At 38.1% G+C, this 18,751-nt stretch overlaps 2 protein-coding genes and 1 pseudogene across 2 annotated transcripts; 1 reads left to right on the top strand and 2 right to left on the bottom strand.

Moving 5' to 3' along the window:
- Window positions 1-1,318: 1,318 nt before the first annotated feature.
- Window positions 1,319-5,397, top strand: LOC136827631 (cuticle protein AMP1A-like). Its single transcript, XM_067085104.1, has 3 exons — window positions 1,319-2,225; window positions 4,048-4,265; window positions 4,701-5,397. Exons 1-3 carry the CDS (start codon window positions 2,127-2,129, stop codon window positions 4,867-4,869), a joined length of 486 nt encoding a protein of 161 aa, XP_066941205.1. The 5' UTR covers window positions 1,319-2,126; the 3' UTR covers window positions 4,870-5,397.
- Window positions 5,398-9,469: 4,072 nt separating this feature from the next.
- On the bottom strand, window positions 9,470-11,728 carry LOC136828080 (cuticle protein AM1199-like). Its single transcript, XM_067085804.1, has 3 exons — window positions 11,670-11,728; window positions 10,564-10,769; window positions 9,470-10,127 (listed from the first exon to the last, which is right to left on the bottom strand). The coding sequence occupies exons 1-3, from the start codon at window positions 11,676-11,678 to the stop codon at window positions 9,959-9,961; spliced, it is 384 nt and encodes a 127-aa protein (XP_066941905.1). The 5' UTR covers window positions 11,679-11,728; the 3' UTR covers window positions 9,470-9,958.
- Window positions 11,729-17,299: 5,571 nt separating this feature from the next.
- LOC136828079 (cuticle protein AM1159-like) lies at window positions 17,300-18,236 on the bottom strand (annotated as a pseudogene).
- Between the last annotated feature and the right edge of the window lie 515 nt (window positions 18,237-18,751).

Raw genomic sequence — 18,751 nt, 5'->3', positions numbered from 1 at the left:
TTCCCTGTACCTCCCGCCAATGCTCTCTGGACAAAACTCACTTTTCACCAACGATGAAATCAGTTCTACTGATGTGCAGAAAATAAAATTATTTTGCATAGATGTTTCGTCTTAGTATCCCCTTCACAATGTTTTCATATGATCTGAGGTATGAAAGTATACGCATATTAGTCTCGATACAGAAGCAACTTACACAAAGTACCCACAAACTAATTTACATAATGTTTATCTGCATATAGAATTTAGGCCATTCAGCGCTGAGAGGGAAATTGACAGGAAGGAGGTTTGAAAGGTGTGACAGGGGGAAAACCTCGCAGTTGCACTATGAATATCAACTGTTAGGAGATGGTGGAAAGTAAGATGGAAGAAAGAAAATATGAAAGGAGGTACAGTAAAAGGAACGAAATGGGTTGCAGCTAGGGGTCGAATGCACACTGCAAGGAACTTTACGTAATGCCTACATTGCACCGCGTGAGGTGCACTGATGGTACTACCACCCTACGGGGCATATTGATTATCGACACTGTATGCAATATACCGCAACTATACAACTCAACATTCTTATAACAAACAGAAATGTTTTAATAAGCCTTTTTACCAAGCTTATTTACATAGTTGATAAAAGATGCCGAGTGCATTCAGAGTTTAATTGGAAAATTAAGACATCCTCGATATTCTGTCTTTTTCTCTTTAGTCAACGCTAATATTTCCTTTCATCTTGTGTTAGTTCCTTTTACTAATGGGCTTCTCTTACTGAGTGATGCTAATGCTGGAGTGAAACAGGGAACACGTAGGAAGTAACGGAATTCCCTATTCTAGTTGACTCTCGACTGTTTAGGCAAACCGGTTGTTTACAGGCCCCATTTCGTCTCCCTTTACTGCATAGCTCATTCTTTCTCTGCCTCCGTTATCCCTTGTTCAAAATATTCTTCCTCCCTCCGTCTTCTTTATCTTTGAGGTGACTATTCCTTTGGCCTTAAAAAATAAATAAATTTTAAAATCAAGTCGGATTCTTATTCGTATATTGCAAATCATTTGAGTACTGTTTTTTTTTTTTTTTCGTTTAGAAGCTCTGTTAATCATTATGGGCTGTGAAGCAGAAAAGCTTTACGTCTTAGCAAGTCGATTTCCGTTCAGAAAGAGCAAACAGAGGTATGTACAGTAGGTGCGCTCAAGTCAGTCACCTGTTTTAGATGTTATAAACTGAGGAGACAGATCTTGGCTATATTTAAGATTGCAGAGTATTATTATGTTCAAATTTCAACCTTTAATGTCGCCGTTAAAGGCACTCGATACCACAACGAGGCAGTGTCAAGATAATGTATGACTAGAATATGCATGAAATCAACACCCATGACGACGGGTCAGTCACTAATTCCCAAACGGAAATACCGGAGAAAAGACAATTCTTATAACTACATTAAATAAAATAGGCATTTCTTACTTTCTCTCCATCTCTCAGTCAAAATAATCACGAGAGCTTCTTCAACCGCATCAAACGAAGCGTAAACGCGCCTTCTCAAAATCTAACTAACAATAAACATCTTCACAAAATAAGTGTCAGCGTCGTGGGTTCGCAGTTGAGTGAATGGGGATTCCACGGGGCACGGGATCACTGGGTTCTGGCGAGCCCACGTGGGGAATAGCTCATTTTGCATGCCACTGGAATCCTTACCTAAAACTCGTACTGTGGGATGTCATTCTCTTAAATGAGAGACAAAGATTCAGAGCTGGAAAGAATTCGTACTAGGGAATGTTAATCTCTAAAGTGAGAGACAATATCTAAGAATTGTAAAGAACTCGTACTAAGGAGTGCTATTCTCTAAAACAAGAGACAGTTTCAGAACCGGGAAGAATTCGTACCAAGGAATATTCTCTAAAACGAGAGACAAAGTTTCAGAACTGGGAAAGAATTCGTACTGGGGAATATTATTCTCTAAAATGAGAAACAAAATTTCAGAACCGGGAAAGAAATCGTACTAGGGAATATTATTCTCTAAAACGAGAGACAAAGTTTCAGAACCGGAAAGAACTCGTACTAGGGAATCCTATGATTGGGTCTTTTGGTTCCATTTTGCTTTTTTGGGGGTTGGGGGAACCTGTCCGGAAAGAGTTTATTCTGGATAATGAGTTTGCGTGTCTATAAAAGGTTTCTGGGGCTTGCTTGCTACATCAGTGTCCTGGAATCCCCGCTACGCTTCGCGTCCTCTTACAACATGAAACTGGTGAGTTCCTTGGTTGTTCTTTGCATATAGCCGTTTGGTCGTCTCGGATCCGTCATCTTACCACTCCCAGTATTTACAAATTTAAGTAATGAATTTTTATCCTTCTTGATGTTAATCTCTAATATTCTACTTTACAGCGCAACATTAAGAAATTATTTGTCAATTTCCCTATGGAACTGTTATAGTCCCTAAATGTCTCAAATTGTGATATTATCTAGGCTGTTAATGCGTAGAACAGCTAAAATATAGCAGATGCTCACAAACACACGCATACATATATGAGTAATGCACACACATATGTAAACAAACAAAATACACATACACACACACACACACACACACACATATATATATATATATATATATATATATATATATATATATATATATATATATATATATATATATATATATATATATATATATATATATATAATTCATATTTTGCACACAGTAATTTGGAAAAGTAAAAAAAAAGTGGCGTATTATAAAAGTGCAGACAAAAATACCTGATAAAGAAACAGTTAATCTAACAAATAAGCGCATATACAAATAACCAGTTGCGGAAATACAACTAAAACGGAAAAATGACTGTGCATGCGTCTAGAACAGGTGACTATGTTAGCAGTAGCAGTTATGGAGCCTGTTAAAGTGAGGGCAACATAAATAGACACCTAAGCATTCAAGAACAGAAAGAAAAAGGTTTCCATACAATCTTAAGATCAATTTCGCCAGAAGTAAAATGTTTTAATTAGATGAACTTTATCACTGAGTGACAACCAAAATTTAGTCATGTTATCAACATTATGATGAATGTTATCATTACTACTAAATGAAATATATCAAACTATTAAACAATGGACTGGGCAGCAAGATCTTAAGCAAGTGTGGTGTTTGGATGATTGACTTTAAGACGGGCTTATGCCTGCACAGGCTCTTGCCTAAAGGTGGCTTAAATGTGGCAAGATGTTCACGGAAATGAGACGCTGGGTGAGTATCGCTGGACTTAGCCAACCAGCCGAGACAAAACGTTGAGTAGTACTTCATGGAAACTCATGACTTACGCTTCCATGTAACAAGTACGTTTGGCTCAATGTATTTTTTTTATTCACATACGAACGCACAAAGTTCTTAAACCATTGCAAACACACACGCAAACTCAGCATTAGTCTTAGCGCCCAGTCACATGCGATGGAGATTTGACAAATGAAGCGCCCATTTGTGACGAGGGAGATACCTAATTACGCAGGTGGTATCCGTCATATCATCATGATGTGGCTTACAACACGAAAATGATGAAAATTCAACAATATATCATGAATTGCGTCTCATGCGGATAAATGACAAGAGATGTTTTCCGTATCTGTGACCTTGGGAGTTGTAACGCCAGATAACTTTGAATAAAAAATCAGCCAATCAGATCCAAATACGATATGTTTTTAGTTATTGTGTCTGTTGGGAATTTCTGTTTTTGCATAAGATCTAAGTTTATTTCTGAAAGAAAAAGAAACAAGAAACGATAGGCCTAGACATAAAAAAACGAATTAAATGAGCATTGTCATTCCACTCATACACAGTGCTGTCCATACACTTGTATGCTGACGCTACACATACAGCCAGTGATATGGCTGATTTTGACATCATCTCAGGATGTTGGAAAATTATGTAATAGTCACAGTTGAGGATGTTAGGTTAGGTTAGGTTAGGTCTTGTTAGGTAACTTTAGCACTCGCCATTCACAAGATGTACACCTTCGTTTACAATAATTGTTAGACAGACTGATCATAACTTACCTTTTCCTATGTGATTCATCTTGAAACAGACTGTCGTCGTCTCCCTTGTCGCCCTGGCTATGGCTGCCCCAGGACCCCAAATCTTTAGACCCCAAGGCGGTAGGCCTACCACCATCTTGAGAGACGAACGTGTCGACCAGGGCAACGGAAACTTTAGGTACGCTTACGAACTCAGCGATGGCACCGCGGTGCAGGCTGAAGGGACCCCTGGGCAGGATGGGGCTGTCATCATGCGGGGATCATACAGGTAGAGTGATGGCTTCCTATACGTAGCCTATAGATCTTAAGGTGTTGAAGAAAATTACTAGTCATATGGGCCTAACTCACAGTGTGTGCTTATTTTTCGCATGATACGTGATTTAAATCCATGCATAAATTTTCTGTCCTTATCAAAATCATTAACTGGATATGAAAAATCAAGTAGTTTCGCTGGAAATGCGAGCTGTTTGCTTTTCACTAGCCAGTGCTATTACCGCGGATCTAAGGACTATTTTGAAGCATTCGTACATTACTTTAAAGAGTTCTCTTTCATATGTAATCTTATTTCTCCAAAACTGAGGAGCCTTGCTATCACGTTTGTGAAAGATAACCTACAGCTTTTCATAAAGGCTAAAGATGGATTATTCTTTCTGTTATATCCTCGTCCTTCTGATTGATATATAGGTCCCATTTTGTCCAACAGATATGTTCTCCCCGACGGAAACGTGGCCGAAATCACCTACGTAGCCGACGAGAACGGCTTCCACCCTAGAGGAAATGTCATCCCCACGCCCCCACCGCTTCCTCCCCACGCCATTCAGCAGATCCGCTACGCCGAGGAAGAGAGGGCCCGAGGAGTAGTCTATGAATAAGGGCTCTTTCCTTCCTTCCTTTGCGTCCTCCTGGAATGATAGCAGTAATTCTGAGAAGGCCTTTTTCACTATCAATCGGGTTCCGTTCGTATTGTATCGTCCTGCACTGGTCAGACCTCTCGGACCCTAAAACCTTCTCTCTCTCTCTCTCTCTCTCTCTCTCTCTCTCTCTCTCTCTCTCTCTCTCTCTCTCTCTTTCAAATTAAGTTGTGATGGCCTTGTTTCGGAAAGACTATTATGGTGATCTCGATAATTTTGGATTTTTTTTTTTTTTTTTTTTTTTTTTTAGGACTTTAACATGTTCACAAGAATTCTCTCCCTGTCTCATTTCTTTTTCTGTTAATAATAATAGAGTGACCATTACTGTCTCACTCACTAAACTTATTTGGACAATTTTGATTTCCACCAACAAAGAAAATCAGCAATGTTATATTGTACGAAAGTCTTATACGGTAGACCTTTATGATGAACCGATGTACTAAAAATCTAAATTGCCTCTGTATTTACTGAGAAAGTGTCTAAAAATTCGACAGAAGAAAAAATAAAGTTGTTCTGAACAAACGTTGTTTTAATAATTTTCCATTGAAGCCTCGTATATCAGAGGAAAATAAAACCGAAAGTAAAAATGAATATAACGCAAGATCAAAAAGCAAATAAAAACGCAAGTGTCATCACCGATTAAGATGTGTCAGCGTCAAGCATATACCATTTGGACTTTCTTCCGCTCGCAAGGTCGGCCGCGGTGTACCTGTCGAAGGATTTTGACAGCTGGGAGAGCCCTGTACGTGATCCTCATCGTTAATGGCTTTCTTAGCTGCTCATCGTCCCTTTTTGGAAAGGAAAGGATTCTCGTATTCAAGATGATTCCTAGTGATTAGGTTGCTCTTGTCAACCTGGGATAGCTACGAGTACTTTAGGGCGTTCCCAGGAGATTATGAATTAAAGTAGACCTTGGAGGTATCCAAGGCTTATTGATTTGTACGATGTAGCTTCGTTGATTATGAAAGGTCTTTGGAAGTCCGAAGGGGTTTCTGGGTTTGAGAGGTTCATATCCTAAACTTTATAATGGAAAATTCTCAGGGTTCTTTAGAAAGCTTTAAATCAACTGATAGTTGGATAAAAATAGGAAACAGTCACAGAGGCATAAAACGCTCTCTTTTTTTTAGACTCAACCAAAGATATTATTGCAGTTCCGTTACGACAGGTAGCAACTATATACCCAATATTTTTAATTACAGGTAGCTTCAGGAAAAAAAAACTCCGTGACAGTAAATATCTGGCTTAGTTTTAAACATAACCAACAATGTTATAAAAACCTGGGCTGTGTCATAGTCTCTGGGAATTGCCTTCCATGGTACTGAATCTAAACTTCTTTTTTTTTTCGTAGATTAGGACAATCAGTCTTCTTTCTTTTACTTATTTACTTTTTTTGTGCATTCACTTATATTTTCATAATTTTTAGCTTCTGATTATGCATTGGCAATCAAGTTATTACAAATATACATTCAGTTATCCCTTTACTTTTTCAATCTATTTTTTTAACCGCATATTGATGAAAGCATGAATATAATGCACACTACTACTGTTGCAACTGATGTTAAAAAGTAGTGAAAACCGACAAGACTTTCAGGACAAGCGGCTTTGGGCTATTGATAATTTTATTAGCTGTAAGGCAATGATGAACTGATCCCAAAACGGGTCTCTCATTTCCTTATAAAAGATTATATATTTGAAAAACTCTACGGGAACGACACTCTATTTTTCACCGGGCTTAACGGTCACACAAACGGCACAACGGTGATAGAGATCGTCATAATTCTCAGTTCAAAAAACAAAATTCATCAAACCATCTCTTAAAAGCAAGGTTGGAAGTGACGTCTTGTAGTAAACGCTTCATGTAAGTGCCAGAGGGAAAGACGGGTAGGCGGATCATTAGTCGGAGAAGAATTTAAACAATGAACCTTGGCCCTAATGGCCAGAGAAGAGCGGGAGAGGCGAGGAGAACATGAAGCCATTAATGCGCAGTGTGGTTTCCTATTTCATAAAGGCAGTCGTAAGCGTGGGATAATTTTTTTTTTATGTTGTTGTTTTTCGTCTATTGCGTCTCCTCATGAACTTCAGGTGATTCTGTGCGGAAGAGGGATGGTATAGGTTTATATGCAAAATATCTAAATGGCTGCTTGCATATAATGTTACATAAACTTTTATGTCTAAATTTACATCTTGAATATATATGAATATGCTTGCTGCTATATATACTGTATATATATGCATATGTGTGTGTGGTGTGTGTATATGTATGTAAGTATGTATATATATACACATATATATATTAAGAAATCACAAAAGTAAGCGCGTGATTTTGTTTATTAGCTGAAGCCACTGGGAAAGTTCAAAATGAAACGACAGAGTACCAAGTACTTTCGTGTGTTTTAACGATGTGTTAAAATACACGAAAGTGGATTAACTCTATCGTTTCATTTCTATTTCCCAGTAACTTTCAGCTAATATATATATATATATATATATATATATATATATATATATATATATATATATATAGATAGATAGATAGATATAGATATGTAGGAGGAAAAGGATGGAAAACAGCCATCGAAGCATCACAAGTTTATTGGCCAAATTTTCGAGACTTTAAGTCTCATCATCATGGCTGTAAAATATACAAAATTTACAAATTAAAAACAGACTCGGTGAAATGACAATTACAAAAGTTAAAATTAACAAAACGCTAAAGAATCTATATTAAAAGAAGGTAAAAAAGTTAAATAAAAAATAAAAAGTAAAGAGAATTCTAAGACTAGTACCTATCTCTAGATATATATATATATATATATATATATATATATATATATATATATATATATATATATATATATATATATATATAGATAGATAGATAGATAGATAGATAAGAAGACAGGTGAATTAACCCTGTCATTAACTCAGCAGCACTAACGGTACAATTCAATGTAATTAACATGAGTAATCTTTAAATTTCACTCGCACAGCTATAATTTTTTTAATCTTAATACACAGGTGTACGAAGTCACCTTCCAACGTTGAAATATTCAGGTCACAGCATAATTCAGCTACACTCATTCCTCATTCATCCGAAGCGCTGTGCAATCAATTCTGATGACTTTCAGAATGATCTTTACCCGAAGATTTATTTGTTCCAGAACATCGCGAATAAATGTTGTGTACCGTCGATGTTTATAACCGCTTACGTCAGTTCGGAATAACCGGAATAGATAGATAGACAGATGCCTATATGTATGTGTGTGTGTACAATATTATATATATATATATATATATATATATAATATATATATATATATATATATATATATATATATATATATGTGTGAGTGTGTGTGTGTATGTAGCCTATATGTATATATATATATATATATATATATATATATATATATATATATATATATATATATATATATATATCTATATATATAGAGAGAGAGAGAGAGAGAGAGAGAGAGAGAGAGAGAGACAGATATATTGAGAATTTGATTGATGAATAGACAGACAAATAGATAGATAGGTAATTGGACGGACAGATAACAGATAAATAGATGAGTGAATGGATCAGTGTGTAGAAGGTTCAATATACTGCCAGCGAGCCTTCTGCATAACTGAATGAATTGTTCAATGAAGTGGAAGTGTTCCGTACAGCCGGTCCATCTGCGAGTCAGGAGCTGAAGTATAAATGTGGCAGTAATTTCTGTATGTGTGTTTTTTTTATTTCTCTGGAGCAGCCTCCTGTGTGTGTGTGTGTGTGTGTATGTGTGTGCGTCTGTGTGTACGTGTGTGTGTGTGTGTGTGTGTGTGTATGCTTTATACATTCATCTAACTATATGTTGGCAGGAATGAAATGATCAAGTTATAAAAAAAAAAATAAGACCGTGCGTCACCAAAGCTCCAAACATCACTCACTTGTTTTGCCCTTTTATTTTCCTTCTTCTTGAGGAATCCCATCAACTCTTTTATCCACAAGGCAAATATACCCTTGCGATAAACATCCGCCTTAAAAAACAATATGCTTGCCATTTTTATTTTGATGGACGTTCTTATGCGCCTCCTTATCTTTATCATCTTCTACGTCCCATTGTTGGGATATCAAGGTTTCTCAACTTTCTGTCATCCGTTCAGACTCTGTTTTTATTCCTCGTCCATCTTCTTGCGTCGTCCCATTTTGCATGGGGTTTATATTTATTTATTCGAACATTTTCTACACGCTTTCGACTTCTATTATTTATCAGTAGTTTCGAGCACTGTGACAACCTAGGGTGCGTTCTCTTCGTTGTTCTTTATCTTGAATGAGTTCCTATACCAAAGCTCTGATGTTTAATAAGTTGACTTATTACATGAACATTTTCTTCTACAATAATTCAATCAAGATTCATAAATGTCATATTTTTCACGATACAAAAAAAAAAAGACATATTCATACATGCAGCAAGACGGTGGGGCAGGAAGTTTTAGTTTTATGGTATAACCAAATCATTTATTTATATCATAATCATTGTTTTTATGAACTAAAGAGGGATAATAAAATTATGACTATGCAGAATAATTTTATGATTTTCGTTTGCAGAGCTGTTTTTTTTTCAAAGAAACAATTTTTTTTTACGTTGACAGAGCATCAGAGAGCATCGCATACATACGCTGTACAACTTTTTTCAAATGGAATATACTGAATTATTAATAACTAAAGAAAGGTGAAGCTGTCCAAGGAACGTCGAGGGTGAGACAGAATGGTCGGTAGATCTCGAAATTAGACAGAACTCATATGTATGACGAGAGAGAGAGAGAGAGAGAGAGAGAGAAGAAGAAGTTTTCAGCTGATGAAGGCAAGAAATCGCGGAACACGAATGATACCAGTTACAGCGTCGGAGGATTTTTAGGGATGTAGTGAGAGAGAGAGAGAGAGAAGAAGCACAAAAAGAAATTTATAACTGTCGAAGACGCGAATGATACCGGCCACTGCATCGAAGGATTTTCACTCCAGAAGTCCAAGTCTTCAGAAGGGCGAGAACAAAAACAAGACGCCTCATTCAAAAGTTTCCCCAAGGGCTCTGCGCTCCTCGGCGAAGCGGATCTGCTCGATGGCGTGGGCGGGGAGTGGGTGGGGGGTGGGGATGACGTCCCCTACTGGCCTGAAGCCTCTCTCGTCCGCCACGTACGTGATCTCGACTACATCTCCGTCAGGATGAACGTACCTGTGTTCGGGAGAATCGGGTGGAAATTTTTACTTAACTTTTACCAGTTTCTGCAGCTTTTCAAAACGTACCCAAACAGGTTGTGAAATTTTGTTGAACAAATCCCTGTACTCGTGTTTGAATGACTGTAATGGAAAGAACTTAGAAACGAGAGAGAGAGAGAGAGAGAGAGAGAGAGAGAGAGAGAGAGAGGAAAGTTATAATTACAGAGGCAAAAAGAAACTGAACAGTAATGATACCAGTTAGAACATCGGAGGATTTTGAGAGAGAGAGAGAGAGAGAGAGAGAGAGAGAGAGAGAGAGAAATAAAGTTATAACTGACGGAAGCAAGAAGAAGCTGCACACTAGGATGATACCAGTTAGAACATCGAAGGATTTTTTGACAGAGAGAGAGAGAGAGAGAAGAGAGAGAGAGAGAGAACCACTTAAATCTCACCGGTAAGATCCCTCTATGTTGACACCGCCCTCTTCGCCCGGGGTACCAGAAGCTTCCACCACGGTCCCGTCGCTGAGTTCGAAAGCGTACCTGAAGTTTCCGTCGCCCAAATCGAATCGCTCGTCCTTTTCGATGGAGGCACTCGTGTCTGCTTCCAGGAACTGAGGAGCTGCTAAGGCAACAGCAGCCAGGCAGGCGAAGATGATCTGTCTTTCGAGAGGATAGAGACTGAGACTGAGGAACCTGCCATTAATCTTTGTGGAAAATTCACACTGGGGAGAGTTCAGTCTGGTTCGAGAAGACATTAATGAGGAGGAACCTGTAATCAACCATTCGTGGAAAGTTCACACTTGCGAAAGTTACATTTAGGTTGACAGGTACTACAACCGTGGACACAGGAGACTGAGTTTTGTGTTAAAGAATGGAGACGAATAATCAAGATATTTTGTAACATACAGATGGTCAATTATAACTGCACATGCTCCAGACTCTAAAATAAGACTCTGCCGACAACTTTCAAGTATAAAACAAATGGCTGTTGACCTTCATGAAAAACAACCCACAGTTAAATTATGGCTGCATAACTTCTTCCTGCTTCTATCTTTTTATCATTATTTTATTAATATTCTTAAATTATAGTTAAACCTCCAAAAATATAATTGACAGTTAACGGGACCCCGAAATTGCCAGAGGTCAAAATTTATCATCTCCAGGTATCGTCGGTTGAATTCTTTTTGCAAAGTTTCCTTAATAAGTAACTGAAGGCTAAGAAACTAAAAAGTAAATTTTTACAGTTTTCCTTAAACTTAATCGTTGATTTGTCATAGTCAGCGAGCATTGTCATTAAATATTTTTAACATGTGCCTTTTTGAGAGTTCTTGAATATATATATAGAAAAACCAATTACCCCTTATTGCCGGACCTTGCAGAATTGAAAAAGTGCAAGTGAAGAATATTCGAGAATTATTGTTCAATACAAAGCGTAATATCAAAATTAAACACCTAAAAAGGGTTGTATATTTCTTAAACCTAATTGATTATACTCCTCACAAGGAAATATAAAATAAATATTTTTCTCTGAAAACCTATGAAACGAAACTACTCACCAGTTTCATGTTGGCGTAGATGTAGCTACTGCAGGCGCTTGCTGGGAAGTGCTGTAGCAAGCAAGCACCAGAGGACCTTTATATATACGCAAGCGCATTAGCTCGTGTAAACAATCTTCTTCAGCAACGGCTACTTCGTAAACGCCATTTGTAAACAGCAACGCCATGTCCTGGATTAACTCCAACCGGCTTCTTCCATTCAAGGACTGTCCTGAAACTGTAAAATTTTCCTTGATAATTATCTTAGATGTTAAGGAGTCTGTAGTGTCTTCCACCCGTTGAGATTTTCCAATATCTTTGGTATCCTCTGGTTCTACAATTTCCATTTCATCCGGTAAGCATTGTGCTACATTGTTCGTAGAAGATTGTAAGCTCATAAAAATTAAGTTTGACTCTGCCATTTTATGTATAAAATACGAAATTTTGAGTTTGCTACACCAATTTTTCAAATTCCTTCTAATTCCTCATCGGAGCACCTGAGTTTAGTGAATCATGTATATTGCCGCCCTTTCTATGATCGTTTTTCTTCTTTTCTTTTTGTTGAAAAGTTTCTCAAACTATAATTCAGAGCAAGACTTCCTTCCTCTTTTATTCGATTCCGGGACTGAAAAGTTTTGCGTGATATTCCCTTTACAGAAAGTGACACATTCGCTTCATGTACTACAATATTCACACTTATTTTGAAAGAGAAATTTCTCAGCTTACTTTTAGTTTTTGTAAAGAAAACTATTGTGCCAACTGTCTGTCCGTCCGCACTTTATTCTGTCCGCACTTTTTCTGTCTACACTTTTTCTGTCCGCCCTCAGATGTATGGCTACAGGTCAGGGCTGCAAATTGGTATGTTGATCATCCATCACTCAATCATCAAACATGCAAATTCCAGCCTCTAGCCTCAATGATTTTCTATTTTATTTTTAGGCTAAAGTTACCATAATCGTGCTTCTAGCAACGATATATGATAGGCCACCACCGGGTCGTAAGTTAAAGTTTCATGGGCCGCGTCTCCTTTGTGACATTATATCGAGACCACCGAAAGATAGTTCTATTTTCGGTGGCCTTGATTATACGCTGTACAGACACTCGATTGCGCCGAAGAAACTTCGCCGTATTTTTTACTTTTTCTTTTATTAATTGTGGACCGTGAATCTCTGTTCCTATAGACGGTTTTTGCTGGTACGACAAACTGGTAGCCTATACCAATGGACAGTTCTTCCTTGGGCGAGTCGGTAGAGTTGTGGGCTAGTACTCGCTAGGCCCGAGTTCGAGTCTCCGGCCGGACAATGAAGAATTAGAGAATTTATTTCTGGTGATAGAAATTCATTTCTCGCTATATAATGTGGTTCGGTTCCACAATAATGTCGCAAGTCCCGTTGCTAAGTAACCGATTGGTTCTTAGCTACGTAAATAAGTCTAATCCTTCCGGGTCCAGCCCTAGGAGAGCTGTTAATCAGCTCAGTGGTCTAGGAAAACTGAGGTTATGTAACTTATACCAATGGACTGACCATGATAAATATTTTTTAGTACTGTATTGGGCAGCTTTCCAAAACCAGATGTAACCTAATTTGCCCCACATCGTCATCATCCAACGTGTTTGTGGTATCATTTTCCTTTCATGGGGTTAGACGTGGAAATGAGTTTTTCTCTCTCTCCTCTCTTTCTCTCTCTTCTGTCATTTGGTCTTTTTGCTTGAATTCCTATTCAGTCCAGAGCATCTATACCATACAAACATATATATATATATATATATATATATATATATATATATATATATATATATATATATATATATATATATATGCATGTATGTATGTGTATACAAAAAACAAGTAAAAATGCGCCGAAGTTTCTTCCGCAATCAGATTTCTGTACAGCAGATAAACAAGCCACCGAAAATAGATCTGTCTTTCTGTGGTTTCAGTATAATGCTGTATGAGCCGCGGCCTGGAAACTTTCCAGCCGTGGGCCAGTGTTGGCCTGCCTAAAGCGTTGCCAAACGCACGATCAAGATAACTTTAACCCTATAAATAAAATAAACTACTGAGGCTAGAGGGGCTGCAAATTTGGTATGTAATGAATGGAGGTGGATGATCAACACGATTTGCAGCCCTCCCAGCCTCAGTAGTCTTTAAGATCTGAGGGCGGACAGGAAAGAATGCGGACGGACAGCAGACTCATCTCAACAGTTTCCTTTACAGAAAACTAAAATTACCATTATCCAAGACCCACATGCGTCTTCGTGACCTTCACGAATATGTAAGAATAAACAATTGATACCGCGGAAAGGAAAATGAGAGACAATACTAAGTATTGTCTCTCGTAATCTGAGAATCTTTACTCTCCAGCAAGCAAACACCACACACGTCAGTTGCCTTGAAGTTCTTCGCCAATCCTTGGTGGAAACGATAATCTTATCCTTGAAAACTGTTAAAATAATAGGATGTAGCCTATAAGAATCCCATCTTAGACAAAGAGTCCAGAAGGTAAAAAAAGGACGGTTAAAATAATTAGGGAAACAAAGAGGTAAGGCAGAATAGGTAATTCAAGAGTAACACTCTAGATTTTAAATCTAAGACTACAAAGAGTTGTTCCTCGGTGACTTCTGTACTGGCTGAAAAACTCTGTGGTCTGAAAAAGTCTGAAATAGTCTGCTACAAATCTAAATTTTGCCCAGTGCAGGCTGAGAAGTCTGCCCCTCAAGCTGAGTCCTGCCGAAAAATTAAAACATATTCGGGATACAAGGAAAATGAATCATTTTTAAGAATATTAAACAAAGTCCCACTTTAGAATTTTAGGCCTTTTCAAGACATTCAAAACATTATATTAAAAGCATTTCTAACTAAGTAGGCGTTATTTGTTAGAATAAAAATCAAATTTCACATAGTTTTAAGTAAGTCTGCGTTAGCATTTATTTCCTATTTTTTTCATCTACAGACCTCTCGTACGATATTAAACAACATTTTGATCTGTCTCCACAGGAATCCTCAAAAGCATCGGACACCACCAAATAAATAAATGTAAATAAATAGATTGAAATGTGAATGTCTGACCCTGGAGAATAAAACGAAAGGCGTCGCTGCTTGCACTCGCTCTTTAATGAAATACCGAACATTATTAACCTTTACCCTTCCAAAGCCTTTACCCACTTTAAACTCCTCTCTCTTTCATTAGGAATATTATTATCTCCCCTTCATCACTTTCTCTGTCCCTGCCCGCCCTTCATTCGCGAGTGTATATCCCTCCATATCTTCTGCAGAATTCCCCTCGAAGAGCTTTGGTAATTATCCTGATTACTTGAGTTGAGTATCTATATATTTGCATCATTCTTCATTAAATTATTATATATATATATATATATATATATATATATATATATAATGTATGTATATATATATATATACACATATACATTCATAAATATATATATATATATATATATATATATATATATATAATAATATATATATATATATATATATATATATATATATATATATATATATATTTCTATCTTTATATATATTTGTTAATCTATATTTACTTTTCGTAAGGCACTCTTGTGTCTTTTCCAAACAATAGTTTTGCGTTTTTATAGTTACAAACAAGTTTTTTTAGTAAAGGTAATTTCAAACAGCGAATAAACGAGTCATAATTGCTATGGTCAGTGATCAAAGCATCTGTATAACATCCTAGTCAGTCCAGGTAGTAAGGAAAGGTGACACAGTTGCAAAGGTGTCTACAAAATCAACCATTTCATTTCGACGCACTGAGTGAAATCTAGTTTCTATGGCACTGATCATAAAAAAAAGGCCGTTTCAAGGGCAACTCCCGACTACTACTACTGCTACTACTACTACTACTACTACTACTACTAAAATGAACGAGATATCTGATTATTCGTCGCAGTGACGATGAGAAATTAAGTTCACCGCTTGCCACATTGGATCTTTCCTAGAGAGTGACCCCCACTAGTTTTAACCCGGTATGTATCCAACTTTACCGCGTGTTTAGTACAAGCCCGTGGAGGATGACCGTCAAAACATAAACAAAAGACTGCAAATATCATAAAGATAATGACCCCAAAGAAATATTAGTCCTATATAGTGACCCCCGAAAAACATCGGGGGTCACTATCTAGGAAAGATCCGCCACATTTGCTCAGTTATGTGGAAATCCGTAAATCAGAGACTGTTTCTTTCATGACTTTCATAATCTTTCTTCCTCTAAGGTTGTTACGATTTTCAAAAATCCAGGGGTCAAAATTTTAAGTGGTCGGAATTAAAAAAACAAAAAAGGAAAGTTCAAAGGAAGAGTTTTTGAAGAATATGAAACTTCCGAAAGAATTTCAGCTCGGATGACGTTCCAGCATTGCAACTCCACCATTCAGACGTCCTTTTACCTCGTTTTACTGTACCTACAAGCAAGAATCTGTCTTGACGGTGTGGTCGCGTTCTTCAGAAAGATGACAAGTGACGTTAACTGTTGCTTTGCTTAATAGCCTGATTAAGGTCGGGAGCTGTCACAAATTAATGCTTATATTTTATTTTGATACAGCTTTCGATATCAACACTAGCCATCAGCATAGTATGTAGGCGGTTCCTAAGTTTAAAGTATGCTGGAAACATTGATTTGCCGTTATGTCATCCTTTCACAGAACGATAAATCCGAGTTCATTGCAAGTTTGAGCGAAAGACAATGAAAATAACGGGTTTTTTTGCCTTTTTAATTTATCATTGTCGTCTTAATTTTCATTTTGATTTTCTTCAGTACGAATAAACAAAATCATGGGAACTAAAATCTGGGCAAACTCAAATTGATGAATACTTTAGGAGAGTCAAACGTTGAGGAGTCAGTGATTTAGACAAAATGTATCAGAGTATCTTTACTGTTTGAAATCGTGGAAGATGCTTGTAAAATGCTATACATATATGCAGGCCTAATATAAACAGAAAAAATTCTTTCTTGCGCAATCCAGTTTTCTGTACAGCGTATAATCAGGGCCACCGAAAATATCTATCTTTCAGTGGTGTGATATAATGCTGTATGAACCGCAGCCATACAACTCTCAGCCGGCCTTGATGGCCTGTATTGTTGCGTTGCCAGAAGCACGATCATGGCTAACAACAGCAAATAAAATAAAAACTACTGAGGCTATAGGGCTGCAATTTGGTATGTTTGATGATTGGAGATGGATGGTCAACATACCAATTTTGGCCTCAATCAGTAATCATTAAGATCTGAGGTGGACAAGAAAAAGTGCGGACTGGCGGACCATGGCCAGCACAATAGTTTTCTTTTCGAAAACTAAGACTCATAAAATTATACTGCCAATTTTATTGCCGAGTTATTCCTGCTAGCCTGCATATGAGTGCCATAAGAATGTTTTTTTTTTTTTAATTGCATTCTATTTCTTTTCTTAGCTGTTCCCTTCATTGGTGGGGGCACAAAGGCTGTAGCCTCAGTAGCTACTAAGACAAACTTATGTTTGTTTAAAGGTAGGAATTCCTCATTAGCTATTTAGCCTTATCTTATCGTTGAAAATTCTCTTACAAATAATTGTAACCGAAAAATTCTGTAAAGCTCCGTTAGCGATTGCAGGTGTAAGTCTTAGAAGTAATTCTTTGGGGTATTAATGTTAAACTTATATCTTTGATTCTTCATTTATTATTTAATGTTTTTCCCTATTTTGCATTTTTGGCGTAACAATTTACAGAAGTTTTATATATACAGATTAACATCGTCAACGAGGAGTCAAAACAAAGATACGGCGAATTCATCTACTCGAAGGTGATGCCTTCAGCCCTCTGCTGCTCGGCGATGCGGATCTGCTCGATGGCGTGGGCGGGAAGTGGGTGGGGTGGGCAGGATGTCTCCTGAGGCTGAAGCCGTTCTCGTTGGCGATGAAGCGAATCTCGGCGAAGCCTCCGTCAGCCAGAGGAAGGCTGCAAGGCGCAACACGATTACCACAAAGGTTCCACCACTCACACCAAGAGAACCAATTAATCACAATATTTCATAGAGGAGTGAAAACAAAAGACTAATGAATTAGAGTGACCTGAGACTGACTGACACTTACAGGTAGACTCCTTCCATGTTGACCTGTCCCTCTGAACCCGGTGTTCCGGAGACCTGCATGGAGATGCCGTTGTCGGCCTCGAAGGCGTAGTTGAAGTTTCCGTCGCCGTTGTCGACGCGTTCGTCCCTCAAGATGGCGACGACAGGGCCGTCTCCCTGAGGCTTGGGGGCGGCATAGGCCAGGGCGGCGAGGCAGAGGACGAAGACCTTGGGAGGAAAGATGGAAGTAAACAATCTTGAGATAAGAAGAAAGTATATACCAAATGAAAACAGAATAAATGTTTCTCCGAACCGCTAAGGTAAATCCTTATTTTTTTTTTTAGCACGTTCCATCTAGTTATTCCACTTATAAAGTTATGAAAACTTATCAGTAGTTCTTACGGCTTTCATGGTGGATCGACGTTGTGGAACTGATGTCTGGCAGAGGAACCGTCGCCCCTTAAATACTTCTACGGGAGACTGAAAGGGTGAAGGGCCCATAGGGACTATGGAGGCTATGCAAGGGGCAGGGGAAGGGGAGAGAGAGAGAGAGAGAGAGAGAGAGAGAGAGAGAGAGAGGAGAGGCTGGAGGGAGGTGAGTGCTTGTTGGAGAGTCTTCGAAGGACGGGTGAAAAAGAAAGGATAAAGTTAAAATCTTTGATAAAGCAAGGCTCTTGAAATAGGCTCCGAATTCCTGACGTCCTGTTGATAAGAAATAGGAATAAAACATTAAAATTTTGTTAAGGCACCATGGGACGTCTGGTCTCTTGACCTTGGCCAGTTGTCTGGGCATTCAGACCCATCAGGTGGCGATGGATGACACGACACTAATTTCCTGGCCCTGAGTTTTGGCCCGAGGGTGAGGATGGGGTTGGGGGCTGGTGGTGTGAGTTGGGGTTTAGGCAGTTGTTGCTATGAAGCAAAATGATGAGCACATACAGGAACGTAACGGGACGGTTACTGTCTTTAGGGAAAAAAACCATTGGTACTTTTTCACTGCATAGCTTAGAGCTGCAATTAATGTTACCTCT

This window comes from Macrobrachium rosenbergii, chromosome 42 (assembly GCF_040412425.1).
Source record: "Macrobrachium rosenbergii isolate ZJJX-2024 chromosome 42, ASM4041242v1, whole genome shotgun sequence".
NCBI lineage: Eukaryota > Metazoa > Arthropoda > Malacostraca > Decapoda > Palaemonidae > Macrobrachium > Macrobrachium rosenbergii.
Note: the sequence above shows the minus strand (reverse complement) of the source record. Positions and strands in the feature narration are given on the sequence as shown.

What these genes read in the sequence shown, in the direction of transcription:
- LOC136827631 (XM_067085104.1), top strand. Translation starts at nt 2,127, where the DNA reads ATGAGTTTGCGTGTCTATAAAAGGTTTCTGGGGCTTGCTTGCTACATC. An exon ending in CCTCTTACAACATGAAACTG is followed by an intron (nt 2,226 to 4,047) that starts GTGAGTTCCTTG and finishes ATCTTGAAACAG; the next exon opens with ACTGTCGTCGTCTCCCTTGT. An exon ending in ATCATGCGGGGATCATACAG is followed by an intron (nt 4,266 to 4,700) that starts GTAGAGTGATGG and finishes TTTGTCCAACAG; the next exon opens with ATATGTTCTCCCCGACGGAA.
- LOC136828080 (XM_067085804.1), bottom strand. An exon ending in AACATAGAGGGATCTTACCG is followed by an intron (nt 10,128 to 10,563) that starts GTGAGATTTAAG and finishes TCCCGAACACAG; the next exon opens with GTACGTTCATCCTGACGGAG.